This window comes from Cucurbitaria berberidis, assembly GCF_010015615.1.
Source record: "Cucurbitaria berberidis CBS 394.84 unplaced genomic scaffold K460scaffold_4, whole genome shotgun sequence".
NCBI classification, from domain to species: domain Eukaryota; kingdom Fungi; phylum Ascomycota; class Dothideomycetes; order Pleosporales; family Cucurbitariaceae; genus Cucurbitaria; species Cucurbitaria berberidis.
The window spans coordinates 4,765,404-4,784,183 of NW_024468938.1; the positions used below are offsets into that span (position 1 = coordinate 4,765,404).

The 18,780-nt window shown below is 52.4% G+C and overlaps 5 protein-coding genes across 5 annotated transcripts; 4 read left to right on the plus strand and 1 right to left on the minus strand.

Annotated features, from left to right (window-relative positions):
- Positions 1-927: 927 nt before the first annotated feature.
- K460DRAFT_408721 (uncharacterized protein) lies at positions 928-3,676 on the plus strand (the record flags this gene model as incomplete). The annotated part of the gene is made up of 4 exons (XM_040937188.1): positions 928-1,230; positions 1,543-1,640; positions 1,691-2,446; positions 2,494-3,676. The coding sequence occupies 4 exons, from the start codon at positions 928-930 to the stop codon at positions 3,674-3,676; spliced, it is 2,340 nt and encodes a 779-aa protein (XP_040786999.1).
- Positions 3,677-4,955: 1,279 nt separating this feature from the next.
- K460DRAFT_164067 (glutamate decarboxylase) lies at positions 4,956-7,469 on the plus strand. Its single transcript, XM_040926906.1, has 11 exons — positions 4,956-5,286; positions 5,341-5,363; positions 5,429-5,510; positions 5,562-5,587; positions 5,647-5,711; positions 5,764-5,861; positions 5,916-6,026; positions 6,082-6,196; positions 6,248-6,797; positions 6,845-7,042; positions 7,150-7,469. Exons 1-11 carry the CDS (start codon positions 5,095-5,097, stop codon positions 7,280-7,282), a joined length of 1,593 nt encoding a protein of 530 aa, XP_040787000.1. The 5' UTR covers positions 4,956-5,094; the 3' UTR covers positions 7,283-7,469.
- A 186-nt stretch (positions 7,470-7,655) lies between these two features.
- Positions 7,656-13,382, minus strand: K460DRAFT_397534 (U3 small nucleolar RNA-associated protein 10; the record flags this gene model as incomplete). Its single annotated transcript, XM_040936164.1, has 7 exons — positions 12,881-13,382; positions 10,343-12,824; positions 10,066-10,296; positions 9,734-10,018; positions 8,659-9,687; positions 8,269-8,610; positions 7,656-8,213 (listed from the first exon to the last, which is right to left on the minus strand). Exons 1-7 carry the CDS (start codon positions 13,255-13,257, stop codon positions 7,656-7,658), a joined length of 5,304 nt encoding a protein of 1,767 aa, XP_040787001.1. The 5' UTR covers positions 13,258-13,382.
- Positions 13,383-13,517: 135 nt separating this feature from the next.
- On the plus strand, positions 13,518-17,025 carry K460DRAFT_369293 (DUF1740-domain-containing protein). Its single transcript, XM_040933934.1, has one exon. The coding sequence runs from the start codon at positions 13,745-13,747 to the stop codon at positions 16,814-16,816; it is 3,072 nt and encodes a 1,023-aa protein (XP_040787002.1). The 5' UTR covers positions 13,518-13,744; the 3' UTR covers positions 16,817-17,025.
- A 226-nt stretch (positions 17,026-17,251) lies between these two features.
- On the plus strand, positions 17,252-18,558 carry K460DRAFT_388261 (putative acetylornithine deacetylase; the record flags this gene model as incomplete). Its single annotated transcript, XM_040935681.1, has 2 exons — positions 17,252-18,071; positions 18,115-18,558. 2 exons carry the CDS (start codon positions 17,252-17,254, stop codon positions 18,534-18,536), a joined length of 1,242 nt encoding a protein of 413 aa, XP_040787003.1. The 3' UTR covers positions 18,537-18,558.
- Positions 18,559-18,780: the final 222 nt, after the last annotated feature.

Consider the following 18,780-nt stretch of genomic DNA (forward strand, 5'->3'; position numbering starts at 1 on the left):
GTCGTTTTCCTAATTCAACAGCTATTGCAAAGTAATACATGCCGCGGAGAGGACTGCCCGCCAATACCCTGTGTAGTTCATAGCACCCTTCCGATATTGAAAGGTGTAGTGGCGACCACAGGCCCTGGTCTTGTACTTCTCACCAGAATGCGCCGAGCGACTACTCCCTGCGGTCGGGATCTAAGCTGATCATCGCCCCAGCGTACATTCTTGGAGATCCGCTCCACACGCACCCTGAACTGTCAGTGATCCGTTCCGCGGCTCGTCGCCGAGTGTTGCCCGCTTTTGTTGCTTTCATCATTGCATCCTTGTCGACTTCCGAAACACCCAGTACCTCCACTCAGCCACGGAGAAAAAAAAGAGCACCACACGATTCAGGTCCTTCTACCAAATATTCCACGGGTTTTGAGCAGGCTGGTCCAGTCATTTTGATCAAAAGCTCGGGCAAAGTTTGTCTCCCGGGCGCTTGGCTGGTAAGACTTGCTCAAGCGACACGGAACACCCGAGTTCTGCATCCTGATACCCGAGTCGCTCGTCTTTCCGCAATCATCACTTGCATGTACGGGTGCTCTACGTTCAGCTCGAAGCCTCGTTAGTCATCCCATCCATTCACATTCCAGCCAACTTGTACACCACACCTCGCCATCAAGCCAAGCCGCCGTTATGTGTTAAAGGTTCGATTCCATTGGCTCCTCACATGCAACCGGTGCCACGACTTGTTCATCGCGCCGATTGAGCTCGAGTGGTGTTGTGCTCGGTTGCTACCGACACTGTCTGTCATTCCCAACAGTAAAGTTGTCTCTTCTGTACGCCCTCTCTACAAACACGAGGACACTTGGGAATTCGAACTCAGACTATCAGCAGTAGTGTACCCCATCTCTAGCCATGCGCACTCCACCAGGATCAAGTGGGGGCTCTCCACACAGCATGGTTCCGCCACCGAATCCGTTTGCGATAGCATCGTCTGCTATTCGCACGAATACACTCTCTGCACCTAGCCTACAGGCAGTTGGACCCAGATCACCAGGTTACTCGTCGAATTCCTACAGCCACTCGACATCTCCAAGCACAGCATCTGGGAGCCTACCTGAAATTCAGCATCACGACACGCCAAGCCTAATCATTTCTCCTACTCAGATTTCATCTGCAAACTTGAACGCGCAAAAACGGGCCTACAGGCAGCGGAGGAAGGACCCTTCGTGCGACGCTTGCAGAGAGCGAAAAGTCAAGGTGAGTTTGAACCGCATTCAAGGCACTGAGCTTTGAAACCGTCTTTGGAGCCGACATATGGCGAATAGCACTTTCCCCCACAATGGAAAATCTGGGGTCACTACCGTCGGACAGTGGCAAGGAACTCCTAATCTCTTCACCATGTTTGGTTACACATGTTGGAGTTGAGGAGGAGTTCGCTTCCACCTTGTAACCATCGCTCGAGTCTTACTGAATCGCTTCAAATCCTTCGACGCGATTATGACTGCTCGTCGTTGCATCTTGAGTTTGTCTCTGGTGCTCTTGATCCAACTTGGCTGACGGACAATATAGTGCGATGCTACGGAGACTTCAGCTTGCTCTGAATGCTCGAGCCGTAATCACAAATGTCAATTCACCAAGGAGACCAATCGTCGCATGTCTTCGATCAAGTATGTAGCAGCGCTTTGACAAATGCGATCAACCACTTACAGTTGCATAGACAGGTGCAAGATCTACAAAGCCAGATTGCAGAGTTGAAGACCACACTGCTAACCAAGACAACTAATGATCCTTTGGAGGCCGAGCGAACAGACATGAAGCGTCGACACTCGGAGGCTCAGGTTGGTACCATGTCAGGTACTCGAGTTCCGATGCCCTCCATGCATAACTTTGACCACGTTCGCCGTAACATCCAAAAACACGCTCAGGGTGTGTTCAGGTCGCCCCATGAAAATCGCAGCGTCACTGCAGAGTCCACCTCGGGGCTACCTGAAGTACCGCTACGGGCCGACTTTGCGCATCTTTCACGATCCTACCTCACTTCTATCCACCAGTGGTATCCAGCAATACACTGGCCAACGTTTCAACATGAAGTGGATGAAGTCTACACATCGAGGAGTTTCGCCGGCTTACCCCGAGAATGGATCGGCCTCTTCTTTGCAGTACTGGCTTGCGGCAGTTTGCTCAGTCCCACTAGTTCTCCAAGCGGAACACCACGAGGGCAGGCTTTCTTCGACATTGCAACCCAGGCCCTAACACCTTGGTCGCAAGATCTCACAGTCACACATGCACAAGCAGCATTGCTGTTGAGCATCTATGCGGCAGAGAACAATGAGAAGTCTGTCGGGTCAATGTGGCTGGCCTCTGCTAGTAGAGTAGCCCAGGAACTGCAGATAAGTCCTGAAGTGGACTGCTGGTCTGTTGTCGATAGCGAAGTTAGGCGCAGACTGTGGTGGGCGATATACGTGCGAGACAGGTAATATAGCTTACACTCTGTCGCGGTCTGAGAACTGACTCGGGCAGGTTGACATCCCTAGAAACGAATAGGCCAGTGTTGATTCACGAGGACGACTGCGATATTTCGCTTCCCTCGTCGGTCGAAGATCGCTACATTCAACCTCAAGGTTTCTTCCGCTCTCAGGCAAATTCCGCACCGTTCACTGGTTTTATCGCAACTATCTATGCTACACGGATATACACCGACGTGCTCCAGAGTCTAAAATCCAGTATCGTAACAACTCGCGTTCTGCAAAGTGTTGATGAGCAGTTTTACTCGAAGCTATCTTTACTTCCAGATGCGTATCAAATCAGCTCAAGCGCTCCTCTTGAAGCCTCAGCGTTGCCACCAATCATTACCCTGCTCGACGCCCGCCTCCACCTGTACAGACGCAACCTCAACCCTAGCTGTCACCATACAGAACGAAGCCAAGCACTGAGTCGGTGCGCCTTGGTCGCTCAGGATACCGCCAAATACATCTCCAGAGCATTGCACAATCCGCCTAAATCAGAGGCTGAGACGAGCTGGCAGGCGAGAGTGGCACCTATCGCAAGCAACATGCTGAGCATGCACTTATGGCGATGCATCCTCGTCCTCTGCTTCCGCGGCGAATATGACGCTGCCTTGATGTGCGTGCGGCTCTCGGCCGCCATAAAGAACACACGGAAAGTCAATGCTGCCTGTGGCCGAAACATCCTGTTCTTCCTGGACCGACTGGCAGACCGCACGCGATCTGGTCTGGGCGATGCCCAGCACCTAGAGCGCAACGAAGAAATGATGGCCTATGTCAGCGGCGATGCACAAGGCAGTCTCGAACACTCGTGGGTGTGGGCAGGCGCCGACTTGTCTTCTCCCGTCTCTCCGCACACGTCCCCACACAGCGCTGTGCGATCTCAGGGGCTCGACGAGCCGATGCGCGATAACGGGCTGCCAGTACGCACGGCGTCTGGGTCTCCTGAGAACGGCAGTGGGGAGAGGGATGAGTGGGCGCGGATCGCGCAGGTGCTGAGAAGACTGATGGACGAGAGTAGGCTCAGGGCTGCACAACCCCCTCCCCCTCCACCTCCGACTGCTACTACGACGTATTATCCTCCTCCGCATAATCCTGTCAAGCGTGTGCAGTTGGCGTCTGATACGGCCAACTCGGCCCCGGTACCTACTCCAGCGCCGTCGAGCACGAGCCGGATCAGCATTGCGAATATAATATAGGGATACTGGGAGGAGGCATGGCATGGCAGGCTTGGATGAATTAGGGCATACAAGTAATATCTACGAGCTTAGGAGGGTAATGATGTGGACAGCAGTATCTCGTGGTTTGAAGGGAGAGTCAGAAATTGGATTGAGCATTTTGAGCGCGGCTTACTTGTACGTTTGAATTTTGGAGAAAAGAGAGTGAGAAAGAGAGAGTATGTTATGTTTTGTATTTCTGTATTTTCGCATACATACCCCTTCCCTCAGTTATGGCGGTGAAGGTGTCTGGCGGGATTGGTTTGTCTCACGAGAGCGTGTTTCATCGTTTGGAGCTGTGGTCTGACATGTGCATGTACTACAAGGCACCCCGTCTTAGCATACTTGCACCTACTGAATTACACCGAGTTAATTGTCTAACATCAAAATACTAATCCATACCAAATCGCACTTATGTCCAATAAATGCAAAAGACCACACTGGCTTGAAAATATCACTCAGCACTATGACGATCGCTACACACGCGTGTTTCCAAGTCGATTCGCGCCGTAGTCTCACAGCAGCTCGATCTTCAACTGCTTCTCCTCATCCAATGAGTGCGTATCTCGAGACTCGGACTGTATAGCGCTAAACAGTCTCAAGTGCGTCTTCGGCAGTCGTAGCCGCGGACAAGCTGGCCCGATCCATCTCAAGCCCCTCCTCAGTCTCCATTTGCCAGCGGATGCAGAGTGGGACACGACGACGACGATCATCGATCAGAGGCGCGCGCGCGTTCCTGGCTATAGCACTCGCCTCCCGCAGTCCCCCCTCTGGGCACCCCCGCCGTTAACTGTACCACGTTCTCTCCTCCGTTAGCCCATGTCTGTCTGCAGTCTAGCGGGCGAGAGGCGGTGTGAAGGACGGGCCGCTAAGACAGGTAAGCTTTCGCGAGCAAATGCTTAGTAGCGAAGGGCCGTTTTGTGTGTGTCCCCGCTATGATGACGCTGTCGACGCGCTCGCTCTGCCAAATGAGGGCTGCGGGACGGGACTGTCACCGTGTTGTGGACAGGTCTGACGCGGCGCCCTGGCTTCCATTGGCGAAGACGCATATATATGTATCTGGGGAGGAGGGAGTCGTCTGGCAGGCGGCTGGGCTATTGATGGATGCGCGGTGACGGGCATGGGCGTCGTGGTGCCATGGTGGGCTGCGTGTTGGTGGCATGGTGGGGTACGTCGCTGTGCTGTACGATACGACGCAGCTAGACAGGACACCCGGCGGCGGCGCGACGTAATCCTTCCACGTCTGAGTGATAAAACTGCCTTCTTCTGCGCTGCGTCCTCTCTAACCGTCTCTTATTCTTCCTTCTCCCTCCTCTGTCCCACTCCAATTTCTTCCCTCTGTCTCGTACTCCCTACACACTGTAGCCAGGCCACCCCGTGTGTGAGCTTCCGTCGCCAGAATGGTGCACATCAACCGCGTAGCCACCCAGAAAGAGGTCGCAGAGGAAAAGTCTGGCTTTGAGCGCGTGCAGAGCTTCAGTAATCCTGAAAGCACTATTGATCTTACGCCCGAGGACGACGCAGATGACTACACCGCGACCGTCTATGGAAGCAAGTATGCCATTGAGGATCTGCCCAGGCACGAGATGCCCGTGAGTTGACCCACTCGCTACATGGCAGTTCGACATGGCTAATTGCGCGTACAGGACCGTGAAATGCCGGCCCAAGTGTAGGTCATGTCTGAAGTTGGATGAGAGGGGTGGTTGGTGCAAGAATGTTGGCTGACTGATTCAGGGCATACCGCATGATCAAAGACGACCTCACTCTCGATGGTACCCCGACGCTCAACTTGGCTTCGTTCGTCACTACCTACATGGTTCGCCCCCTGAAGTGTTTCTCCTCTGACCAACGCTGACAAGCTGAGTAGGAAGACGAGGCTGAGAAGCTCATGGTGTACGTGTGACATGCTGTCGCCCGCTATTTCACAAGGATATGCCATTGACTATTCACAGTGACGCCTTCTCCAAGAACTTCATCGACTACGAGGAGTACCCCGTGAGCGCCGATATCCAGAACCGTACGTACATACGTCAGACCAAGTTTGGGACGCAGCCACTAACGAAGCGTAGGATGTGTTTCCATGATTGCAAAGCTGTTCAATGCCCCTGATCAGGAGGACGCCAATACGATCGGTACCTCTACCATCGGCTCTTCCGAGGCTATCATGGTAATATAACAGTACTAGGCTATTCAAAGAGTTATCAATGCTGACACTCTGAAGTTGGGCGTGCTCGCCATGAAGAAACTCTGGCAGAACAAGCGCAAGGCGGCGGGCCTGCCCTACGATAAGCCTAACATGGTCATGAACTCGGCCGTACAGGTTTGCTGGGAGGTCAGTTTACAATCACGCGTTCGCATTCCGCCACTGCATCTACTGACCGTACCAGAAAGCGTGTCGCTACTTCGACGTCGAGGAGAAATACGTATACTGCACCACGGAGCGCTACGTGATCGATCCCAAGGAGGCCGTCGACCTCTGCGACGAGAACACCATCGGCATATGTACATGAATCAATCAACCTAGACTATTCATGCAATTGCTAACAGCACCAGGCGCCATCCTCGGAACTACATACACAGGCGAATACGAAGACATCAAGGCCATCAACGACCTCCTCGTCGAGCGAAACATCGAAGTAGACATCCACGTCGACGCAGCCTCAGGCGGCTTCGTTGCCCCCTTTGTCAACCCCCGGCTCCTGTGGGATTTCCGCCTGCCCAAAGTAACCTCGATCAACGTATCCGGGCACAAGTACGGGCTCGTGTACCCAGGCGTCGGGTGGGTCGTATGGCGCGACCCCAAGTACCTACCACAGGAACTTGTCTTCAACATCAACTACCTCGGCGCGGACCAGGCTTCCTTCACGCTCAACTTTTCCCGTGGTGCAAGCCAGATCATCGGCCAGTACTACCAGCTTATCCGCCTGGGCAAGCGCGGATATAGGCGCATCATGCTGAACTTGACGCGCACGTCCGACTATCTGGCTGCCAACTTGGAGTCGTTGGGCTTCATCATCATGAGCGAGAGGGGTGGTGCGGGCCTGCCTCTTGTTGCGTGCCGCATCGACGAGGATCTGGATAAGCAGTATGATGAGTTTGACGTGTACGTCCCTTTTCCCACACAGAATTAGACTCGCTAACCCCAAACAGAGCCCACCAGCTCCGCGAACGCAGCTGGGTCGTGCCCGCCTACACCATGGCGCCGCATTCGGAGAAGATGAAGATGCTGCGCGTCGTTGTGCGCGAGGACTTCACGCGCTCGCGCTGCGACGCACTGATTGCTGATTTCAAGCTCGCACTGCAGACGCTGGATAAACTCGATGCGAAGAAGATCCAGGAGCAGAAGGAGTAAGTTTCCTCTGCTTATAATACCCTGAAAGAGAAAGGGGTCGTGGGGATGATTATGATGGATGATAGGATGTATGGATGGATTGGTGGCTGACCCGTGAACACAGTGCCCGAGCGCAATATGCTCATCGCCGCCGATCCACGCTTGTTACGCCCATTTTCAAGGCTGTTAATAACATCTTTGCTGATGAGGAGCATAGTCTGCAGGGGCAGACGGGCAAGACTCATGCTGTTTGCTAAAGAAGGCGCGCAAGAGAGCGCAGTCAGGTAGAGAGAAGTCAAAGCACGGCGCGTAAGCCGTCAGTCGATCGCTCAAGATACGAGGGATGGGACGGGTGGAATAAAATATATATACGCCTAGCTTCTAGGCTTTCGTGCTTTGGACATACACGAGCAAGCGGAAACTAAGGATTTACGAATCGGAACGAAACGATAGACACGCACGCACGCATATATGACGTAGAGTTACATTACCCCACAATAAACGAATCAAGTTCGTTGAAAAACACTACATTGATCTTCTCAAGAGCTGGATCATGCTCTAGTCTCTATTCATATCCATATTGTCATCCTAAACATCTCCTACTCCAACAACAACCAACTAAAACACTAACTACTGCAACATACCCTCCAAACTCTCCCCGAGCACCTCTTCCACGCCCGTAATCCACCTCTGCGTCTCTCGCTCAACAATCTCATCATCGTCCTCGCGCAACTCACTGATAAACGGCAGCATCTCAGGCAACAGTCCCAACCACTCTTCGCCTAGTCTCCTTGTCAACGCCTGCTCGCACAGTACCGTCGCAAGCCTTGTATGCGCTTCCTCAGCACGCATATACCGGAGTAAGATAGCGTTCATCTCGCGGTGATTGTCAATCGACGAGGACGATGCAGCGGCCAGGTCGGCAATGGTGGGGATAGCAATGTTTGTCGGGTTGGCGGGTGAGGACGTGGATGCCGAGGGGAGGGTGAGTAGGCTGAGGAGTGGGGCGAGGATGGTGGTGTAGTGGGAGGGCGCTTGCCAGAAGGCGTCTTGGTCGTGCTGGAAGGACTTTTGTAGGGCAGTGAGCAGCGCGGTGCGGAGCTCGGGTTGTACGTCGTCGCGAGCGAGGTGTTCGAGCATCTTTGCGACGTGGTCGATGATGTAGCTGGAGTAGCTTGTGACGATGGACTGGAAGGGTGTTAGTATGGGGTCTATTCAAAGTGTTGGCTCGGGTGGTGCCTACCTTGAACTTGTCAAAGAAAGCCGCGAGGAACTTGTAGAAGGTGATGGCGCGCTGCGGTCTTGCTGCTAGCGGTCCTTCTTGTTCCACTAGCTGTACGAAGAAAGGCCGGAATGTCGCGTCGTTGAGCTTCAGGACCATGGCGAGAACCGACTCTACAAATATGCTGTCTAACTGTTCAACCTCGTCGTCGTCAAAATCCTGCTCATCTTGCGACTCGATCGCCTCTCGCAGATGGAAAGTCTGCAAAAGTAGGCTGAACAAGGTTGAGCTCGCCTTGATGAGCTTCGTCTTGGTCTGGCCATCGATCGTGGAGCGGAGGAGCTCGAGGTGCTCGAGTGATGCCTGTTGTTGATTAGCGCATGGTCAAGTGTGCTTCTTCAAGATACGTACGTTGAAGCCCTGAGAGACAGCTTGTGGCCAACTCGACTTGATGGCCGCGAATACGCTCTGTGCGTCAAGATGCTCCGAAACGCTCTGATAAAAGCTACGACGGCTTTCGTCGCATGCATCCTCCAAGTCAGCTTCAGCAGAGCGATTTGATAACCTGAGCGCCGTTTCAAGATACTCTCGTGAAAACATGTAACCCAGTCGCTCGACGATGTTGGAAAGAAGAGTATACACAGCATTGTGCAGGCCAGTCTTCTCCTCATCGATGGCGTGCGACAAGTACTCAAATGCCGTTGGTAGGACTGTTGGCAGTAATGAGATCGCTTCATCTTCAAGGACGTCCACAACGGAAGTCAGACAGAGCAGGGACAGTATGCGGACCCTATCGTCGCTGCTAGACAGTGACTGCGAACCAGAGATTGTGTGCGCCACAGATACAACGGCCTCCACATCCTTCTTGCCAAACCGCTCGATGATGCGATCGATGCAGCTGACCGAGATGATCTTGGCGTCCATCTCTTGTGATTGTTGGAGGACATTCTCAACGCTAGGCAGGAATGAAAGCAGAGCTGGTATCGATCTTCGGTCATTTTGCAGAGTCCCACCTGCCCTTAGCTCAACGGACTTGATGGCTGCCACTTGAACCTGGGAATCTGAGTTCGCAAGGAGCAGTTCTGCGGACTTGATAAGGTCGGTGGTGGGGAGAAGATCCAAGCACTTAGCAAGCACACGGCTACAGCAATCGTGTAGCTTCGCTGACGTTGCGACCTTCTTGGACAGCTGGATTGTGGTCTCGACAATGTTCGCGAAAACCTCTCGTGGCTTGCTAGAATCCTCTTTCCGTCTGAAGGCTCTGGTGACATGGGCACGTACTCGCTCGTCGGTTGCAAGGTCTGCGAGGCATGACAGCAGATTTCTGAGAGCGGATTCTACCTGAGCTGGCTGCTTCTCGTTCAGGCCGAACAAGGTGTCGGAGACCTTACGCTTTGGCCCAGCAGCATCAGTAACGAGGTCAAGATAACCCTTGAAAGCCTAGAATTATCAGCATCGATTCAAATGAGGTTGTGAAGAAGCTTACTTCGAGTGTGTGTATCGGATCAAAAACAAGGAGCAGATCAGTGCTGAATCTGCGCTGGGCCTTGTTGTTGTGATAGCGATCAGCAAGAAGGGCAAGGATTGCGGGGAGCGAGTCTTCAGGACCAAGCGTTCGCGCGAGTTCCGAGAACAACTTCAGCCTCCTATGTAGCGGGATATGCTCGAATGCTGCGGTGAAGCTAAGCAAAAGATCGGATACGCCGGTTAGGAAGTTCTTATGCTTTGAGCGCAGCGAAGCGGCCAGTTGTGGTACGACACGAGAAATGGTCTGACTTTGTAAGCAAGGCGATGATAGGAACGGGTATTTGAACTTGCCTTGTCCACAACCTGGGCAGAGTAATCGTCTTGTTGACGAAGCAGTGTAGAGCCAATGAAGGTGAAAATTGGCATTAGGTTGTGTAGGATCAGGTCCGGCACCCAGGATGCCAGGTTAGCGATCAGAAGCAGCGCACTGTTTTGTACTTGTGGACTGGTCGAGTGGCGGATACAGTCGATGAGGAGGTCCGCACGCACGGCGGACTGGTACTCGGCTGTATCTGGTTGCTCCTGAAACTTGTTAGTGATGATTATGGATATATGCAACTCGACCTACCTTCAATACATTCACAATCGGGGTTAAAGAGCCTAGGATGATGCTCTGAAGATACACTAGCTCTGACCCCGACTGTTGCTTCAGCGGCTGAAGATCACCAAATACGGTAAAGAGACTCTTGAACAGCGCTGGATGCTGTGCGGGTGTTGACCCCTCGATCAATTCCAGAACTAAGGTGAGCCTTCGAAGTAGCCGTTGAACATCGTCCTGAGAGGATAGCTCTACTCGAGCCATTTCGCTCCGGCTCGTTCGTCGCCTTTTCTTTGTAGGCGGACCCTCGGGCATCTGTACCGCAGAGAGCACATTTTCCAAGAAGGTCACAAGGGTGAGAGAGTCAAGCTTTACAGTTCGCAACGTCTCAAGTGCTGGACCGCGATATGCCACGGCTACTGGATCGCTGCTCTCCCTCAAAGCCACATCTAGAAGAGACTGAGCTAGAGATAGCCTCGGCTCTGACTTCATTGCAGACCAGATTGAGCTGATGCGGCCAAAGGCAGCAGTTGCAAGTGATCTCCGGGCTCCAAAGTTTAAGTGGACGAGGTCTTGTAGCAATTCTGCACTCTTCGCCTCTCTTGCGAGTAGCGCATCGAGGTATTGACGATCAGCTGCTTCGAGTGTAATACCTTCAGCGTCGCATTGCTTGGATACGTCCATGACTGGAGATAGGCACCACGACCGAATCATCGGGACGATCGTGTTACTGCGCACGGCATCTGATGACTTTCCGGAGAAGTTGAAGATGGGTAGAAGACAGAGCTGGACTCTCAATAATGGCGTGAGACTAGCATGACTCGCGAAAAAGGCCAGTATTGAAGCCCGTAATTGCGCTTTGATTGCATTTTTGGGGAGACTCCTCGAGGATTGCGAGCCTTCTAGCATTTCTCGAATTGCTGCGATGACGAAATGGGGATCCATGACACACTCCTCGAGGATGGGCTTGAGCAAGGTGGACAAAATCGTTGACACCTCCTCCTCTGTTAGCCCAATGATCTTACTAGACGAGTTGCCATACATGTCGGAACTGCCCCATACTTGGGTTTCCTTCTCCGCCGGGGTCTTATCTGATAATGCGGCAACACAGGAAGCTGCAGCACGACGCACAAGCGGCGATGGATCGGCTAGCGCATGCAGTATATAGGGAAGTATGTTTTGTAGGGCATATGCAGTGTTGGACTGCATAAGAGTTGTCGCGGCGCGTAGAGCGGCGACTCGAACAGAGACCGAGCGAGGGCTGCACCAGACCCGGACCAAGAAGGAAATGTACCTCGTGTGATGTAACGCGTCTTCTTGGCCAAGCGGTTTTAGTGCGAGAAATTGTTTGGTCTGCTTGGAGGCGACAGCTTGCTCAAAGGCGTTGGCGATCTCCACGAACCAGATATCCGACTTGGGATCGAGGAAGCTTGTTACTCTGAAGTCTGGAATCTCTACTGTCAAGGCGACCTCCTCATCTGTGTCGAGCATCTCTTCGTCTTCCGTGTCTACACCGTTCGTCTGCTCAACTTGCGAAGGCTGCTCGATGGGCAGCCCCAGCGATTCGAGGTCCACGTTACTTTGCTTCGCAGTAGCCTGCATTAGATCCAGGAGTGTCTTGCATTCAACCAGCTTCGTAGCAACATCGAGTAATTGTCCATGTTGTTCTGAGCCTGGCGCAGTATCGCGTAGCATTGAAATTAGTGCCGAGAAGACTATCTGGATGTGCGCTTCTGTGAGCAGTTGCGACTCGATGAGCTCGTGGAAGATGTTGCGCTTCTCGTCCGATTGATCAAGAGTACGAAGCGCGCCTAGAGCAGCTCCCAGCACAAGCCGCTCCACCTGGCACTGTTTGGAGACAAACGAAAGCTTCTGAGGTATTTGCGGGATTTTGAGAAGCCTTTTGTACACCTTTTCCGGAATCTCAGCTTTGGATCGCTCCCTAGCGATGATAGAAAGGCATGCCAGACATTCGTTCATGGATGCTTCATCATGCGCCAGAATGACAGCTTCCATGAGCCCATCAAGGATCTTGTCCCCCAGCTTCGCCTGATTGACGAGTATTATGACAATTGTGTAGCAAGCAGTGACAGCCTCTGCTCCATGCTTGGCCCGCATGCAGCTGTTGAGGACGGGGAGGACCCTCAGAACCAAGTCCTCGGTCTTCTGCTCATGAATGTCTCTCCTGCCAGAGCTCGAGTTGCTTAGTATGCCAAATATGGCTTCCACGGTGATGCTGGACCAGAACGAGAGCATATGGGAGGCCTGGTGGCCCGCTTCCAACACCTTAGCCACGTATGATTGGTATGCATCGAAGAAGACTGGGGTATTGATGGCCGTGTATGCGATGGTGCGTCGCGGGACGTTTGTTGGCGACTGGATATAGGGAAAGAGGAATCGCAGCGCGGCTGGCGGCGTGTGAGGGAGTATGGAGAGGAGCGAGAGGAATTGTGGGGTGTTGTGATATGGGAGGTACGTGAAGGCCAAGCACTGCGTGTTGTATTCGTGTACTCTAGCACGCTGTTAGCAGAGGTTGAGCCTCGGGATATCAATTCTCAGATAACGTACCGAAACCTTCTCACAAGCCACTCCAAGGCCTTCTCGGCCGGCTTGAGCAACAGCCTAGGCCCCACCAGTGTAATAAATGCCTCCAGTACGCGGTTAAGCTTGTCATTCTCCTCTTGGGTCATCTGCGTGCGGTCCTCAATTTTGCTCTGTTCGCTAAACAGGCTCTTTGAAAAGTGCAGGAAGCGCGAGTCGAGGGCACAGAGTTGCCGATAGCCATCGTAGCATATGAGATAGAGGTTTTCGAAAGACTGGGACGCGGCGACTTTGGGATCGAAGAGAAGCGACTTTCCATGCGCCGACTTTTGCGCTTTAAGATCTAGTTGATGGGTGCTCGAAGCGGCAATGGCCGCGAGCTGCTTCTGGAGCGTCGTCGCCATGGTGGTGGTGGTAGTAGTAGTCGGTTTGGGTGCGGATGAGCTTCAGCGGATGGTTTGCGTAGTCCTGAGAGCCATGAGACGCTGCGAAAAAGCGTGAGAGGGGTCGTGGCGAGCTTGTCGGCGAGATGTGACGGAAGTGAAGCGCATCATTCCAAAATTTCTCGAACTCGCAGCCAAGATTTCGACACTAGCGGTTACGGCGCGCCACTCGAGCCCACCGCGCTGTGCGGACCTCCGAGCACTGCGACACGACCTTCACCCTCGTTCATCCAACAACAGACTATTGCTATTGGTGCCTTCCATATCTACCAATGACACATGCACAATGACATGATGTGGGTGGAACGACTTCACTGTGCTTCGGCGTGGCCTACAGGCGCCTGCATTCTTTCCTCAACACCAAGCATAGATTCTGCTCCTCAGTCACTGCGAGATTAGTAACATTGCCCACTTTAATGAGCAATCCAACTTGATCGCCCGTCTCATCATGGCTTCGAACATCCCAAAGTTCGCCAGCTTCCGGCCAAAACCTAAGGCTGCCCCAGAGCCGCCCAAGGAGCCCCAGAAACCCTCAAAAGCGGAGCGACCATTAAAAGAAGAGGCAATCAGCGAGACCACAAAAGCCCAACAGTCCGAGAAACTGGCCCACGGTCGAGATGCTCTGACATCAAAAACCTACTACAGCGACCGTAGAGGCGACGCCGACGTACTTCGCTATGGGACCCTAAATCGCTACCACATACCAGCTTACCGCCGATACGGTCGTGGCTTCGTGCTGGGACTATCTCCGGACCAGAAGATAGACCGGGATATTACTACAGACAAGAAGATCTACGTAACGCCGATAGTTCGTCGACGACAGGAGCGGCTTTTGACCGATAAGCGCCTGAACAAGTCGACTGACCGCGCGCTACGACTGGTAAAGACAGAAAGCGATTCTATCCCCATAGACCTAGAATTTATCGCACTTTCTAGCTCAAGTAAAAGAAAACGCATCGATAGTGATGATGACGACGAGGGGACGCCCGACCTAGACTACCGGGGCATTGATGGAAAGCCCAAGTCCACAGAGCCGGCTGATGTGGATACGCAATATGAGTCCGATACCGAGACGATCAAAATTGACGCCGAAGTTACTCGAAAGAACTCCGAGCATGTGCGAAAAACGAAAGAGCATCCCGCAGATCTTCAAGGTTGGCTAGCGTTCATCGATCATCAAGAAGCCATGTTGAAACTCGATCGGCCTTCGTCGGAGTTGACTGCCTCGGATAAGGCACATCTCGCCGATGTGCGCATTTCTATCTACGAGGAGGCAACAAAGAAGATAGGGACGGATCACGACAGCCAGATCAAGCTTTACGCTGGACTGCTAACCGAAGCACGAAGGGCTTGGGACGAGACTAAGCTTGCTAGCAAATGGAACGAGGTACTCGCGAAACATCCGCAGAGTGTCGACCTGTGGTTCATGTATCTTGACTTCGTTCAGTCAAGTTTTGCCAAGTTCAAGTACGAGAACTGCCGATCAACCTTTCTGAAGTGCCTGGAAGTGCTTCGGGCAAGTGCGAGCGGACTCAAGCCAGAGGACGCCCTGCATATCTTGCTTCGCCTGACGTCCATTATGCAAGAGTCGGGGTATCAAGAACTTGCTCTCGCTATCTGGCAAGCGTTAATCGAGGTTCACTTTGTCCAGAATGCGCCCAATGCTAAGCTCGAGACAACCGATGCTATCTCCGCCTTCTCGGAGTTTTGGGAAAGCGAAGCGCCACGGGTCGGCGAGGAAGGAGCCAACGGCTGGATGAAGTCCAGCCCAAACGACATAACGCCATCGGGCTCTCTACCCTTGCGAACACCAGATCAACCAAGCAATGTCTTCGAAGACTTTCGTATGCGCGAGATAGACGCAATTGAAAAGCTTAGGTATCCCGGTCGCACCTCAGATGATGTGGGTGAAGACGATGCTTTCCATTCCATCTTCTTCTCCGACATAGCGGATTATCTGAATATCCTTCCAGCGGCAACCGAACGTATACTCATCTTGGAGGCATTTTTATGCTTCTGCAGTTTACCTCCACTACCTAGAGTTGCCCAACACCAAGAGAAGTGGCGGCCAGATCCCTTCTTGCACCGCAATTTTCATTCTGCTTCACATCTCCAGGACCAATCGAGCCAGTTTACGCAACTATTTGCGAAGTTCTCCAACTGTCCGTTGAAAAACTTTCAGATGACTAGCGAGCTCCTGTTCGAACAAGATTTCCCACTCGATGGAATTAATCTAAGTCCAGACTTTGTTAGAAGACTCCTGAAGCTTCTGACCACGGATCTATCGTGCGACGAAGTCATTAGTGAGTATCTTCTCGCATTTGAGTTGCGACACTTTCCATCGGATGCCTTCAAGACAGCGAAGCAGTTACTTAAAGCGCGTCCAACGAGCATGCGACTGTATAATGTCTATGGCCTCCTTGAGCTGCGTCGGGGCAATACAGTAAAAGCGAATCAGGTTTTCAGCATGGCGCTTTCCATGCAGAAAGGAGACGTCACGCTCTCAATGGCTGGTAGTCTGGAGCTCCTTAGTAGCTGGGTGTGGGAAGCCCTCCATCGAGGGGAACATATGGAGGCTCTTTGGCGGCTTGTGTCGCCCCTTGGAAAGGTCCCAGAGCGCGATGAGCAAGATGAGCGACCCGCACATAGTCTTGTTTTACGCACCCGTACGATCATTTCTGAGACGAGTGAGCGAGCGCTACTTCGAAAGGACTACCAATCCGCAGTCCTTGCTACGTCGCTTGTAGCTCTTATGGCATATCTCTCAAACGACTGCAACCCCGAACGCGCGCTTGACGCCCACCAGCATCTTACCGCATGGCTCGCGTCCAACAAGCTATCATCATCTCCCCCCGCAGAGCTGCACGCCCAGCAAATAGCCCGCTTCCTCATCCACCACGCCTGTCATACTCCAATCGTCAAACCAGCCCTGATCCGCACCACCCTCGAACCCCTCATCTCCCTCTTCCCAAACAACACGCACCTGCTATCGCTCTACGCCGCAAACGAAGCACGCTTCTCCATCGACGACCGCGTCCGGAGCATCATGCACCAAACCGCTCTGCAGCGTTCAGACGCAACTAGCGTAGCCGGCTGGGCCTTTACCATCCACTACGAAACACTCAAAGGCGAGATCGCGGGTTCAACGGCACATTCTATTCGCGCATTGTATAAACGCGCCGTAGACGGGACTGGTGCGCACTGTCCCGCGCTTTGGAAAGCTTATATACACTTTGAACTTGAACAATTACGCCTAGAGCAGGTGAGGCGTCCGGATAAGAAGGAGCGTAAAGATGCGAAGAAGGGCAGAGGGAAGGATCGTGTAGAGGAGGCGGGGGGTAGAGTTAAAGAGACTTTTTATCAGGGCGTGAGACGGCTACCTTGGTGCAAGGACTTTATCATGCTGGCTTTTACGGATGCAAGGGGAGTTTTCACGGAGGAAGAGCTTTGGAGGTTGTATAGGGTTCTGATGGAGAAGGAGTTGAGGCTCTATGTGGACTTGGTGGAGCCCGATGTTTGAATGGGTCTCAGTACTGGGAGATAGTGTAACGATATCATATAGTTTTGGGTTTAAACTGCGATATCTCGGTTGTAGTTGCGTGCTTTCAAATTCTCGGGAGAACTATTCCTTCTTCGGCACCATTACATTAGATACATCAGATAATTCTGTAGTGGTTGGGCAGAGGCTGTTGCTCTTGTAACAGAATATATACTTCTCAATATCTGGTGCATCTGACGTGCTTTTGAGGAGTCATGTCTTAGAGTCGATTATTCCGCGCTAGGCATCCTACTCCGTTTCTATTCCGAGAAGCAATCCAGCCGGACAAGTTCAACTCCAACATGACGCAAACTGTACCCAGCACTTCGTGACTCCAAAAGTACATATATTTCATACAATGGTCGTATCATTTGCAAGTTCAATGGAACAACAACTCTCTTTGAAAGAAATACAGCCATGACTTCCACATCCTCCATAGAAGATATCCTGAATGAAATCGAAGCCAACCGCGATGACTACATCCAACTCCTCCAGCACTTCATCCAAGCCGCGAGTCCAAACCCACCCGGCGACACGACAAAAGCGAGCCAGGTAATCCTAGACTTCCTCTCCCAGCACGGCATATCCGCGGACATTATAGCGCCTCAAGCGCACATGCCCAATATAGTCACCGACTTCGACGGCAAACAAGGACCCGGGCCGCGAGTCGTATTCAACGGCCACATTGACACCTTCCCTGCCAGCGAATCAGAGAAATGGAAGCGAGATCCGTACTCAGGACATAATGGCGGAAGTTCCATCCATGGCTTAGGAGCCGTGGATATGAAAGCAGGCACAGCAGCTTCCGTGATTGCATTCACATTGTTGAAGAAGCGCGCGCAGCATCTCAGGGGAAGTATTGCTCTCACCGCCGTCTCGGACGAAGAAACAGGCGGAAAGTACGGGACAAAGTATCTCCTTGAGCAGACTGGCAGTGACCGGTGGAAAGGCGACTGCGTCATCAACGGCGAGCCAGGTGGTCTTCAATCCGTGCGCTTCGGCGAAAAAGGTTTACTGCGGTTGAACTTCACCGTCAGCACGCGCGGCGCAAACGGCGCATACAAGAACCTCAGTCGCGGCGCGAATATCCTCGCCGCGCGCCTCATCACCGCACTACAAGAGACGGTAGAAGCCCTACCATCCGACCTCCCACAGGATCTCAAAGAGCACTTCGACAACCCCGATGTGCGTGACGTGGTAGATGAAATCATAGGCCCTGGCTCGTTGACTATCCTTCGTTCAACCTACGCTGAACATTGGCGTCATAAACGGCGGCGTAGCAGTCCACGTCATCCCCTCGCAAGCCGCTTTTACCGCAGACATACGCCTTCCCATCGGTCTAACGCGCAACAAGGTCCTCGCTCAAATCAACATTATACTAAAAGATTTCCCAGAAGCATCCTACGTCGTCCATGAAGCGGCTAGTAACCCAGCCAACTACCTTGCGCACGACCATCCGTTCGCAAAATGTATTACCGATGTTACTGAGCGTGTTACAGGGAGCAGACCGCTTCCGCTGGCTGGCATGGGCGGGACGGATTGTAAGTTCTTTCGTTATAAAGGTGTGCCGGCGTTTGTGCTGGGGGTCTCTCCAAAGGGCATGGGGGCGAGGGGTGAGGCTGTACTGATTGAAGAGTTTGTTGCTGTGGTTAAGGTGCATACTTTGGCTGTTTGGAAGTGTTTGTCTGTGGGGCAGACATGAAGTAGGTAGAACAGAGCAGGTTGAATACAAGTACCTGTGCACGACCTAAGCTAAGTCGCAACTTAAGCTACCTGGATATTATAATATTATAACTATTTTAACCTAAGCGCGTTATAACTCTACGACTATAAGTCTAATTTTAGAAATAATTAAATATATTAAATTATATAAAGCTAGCGTATCCTTTTTATATTAAAGAGTTACAAACAATATTAGTATTAATTAAATATTATTATTATAGAAG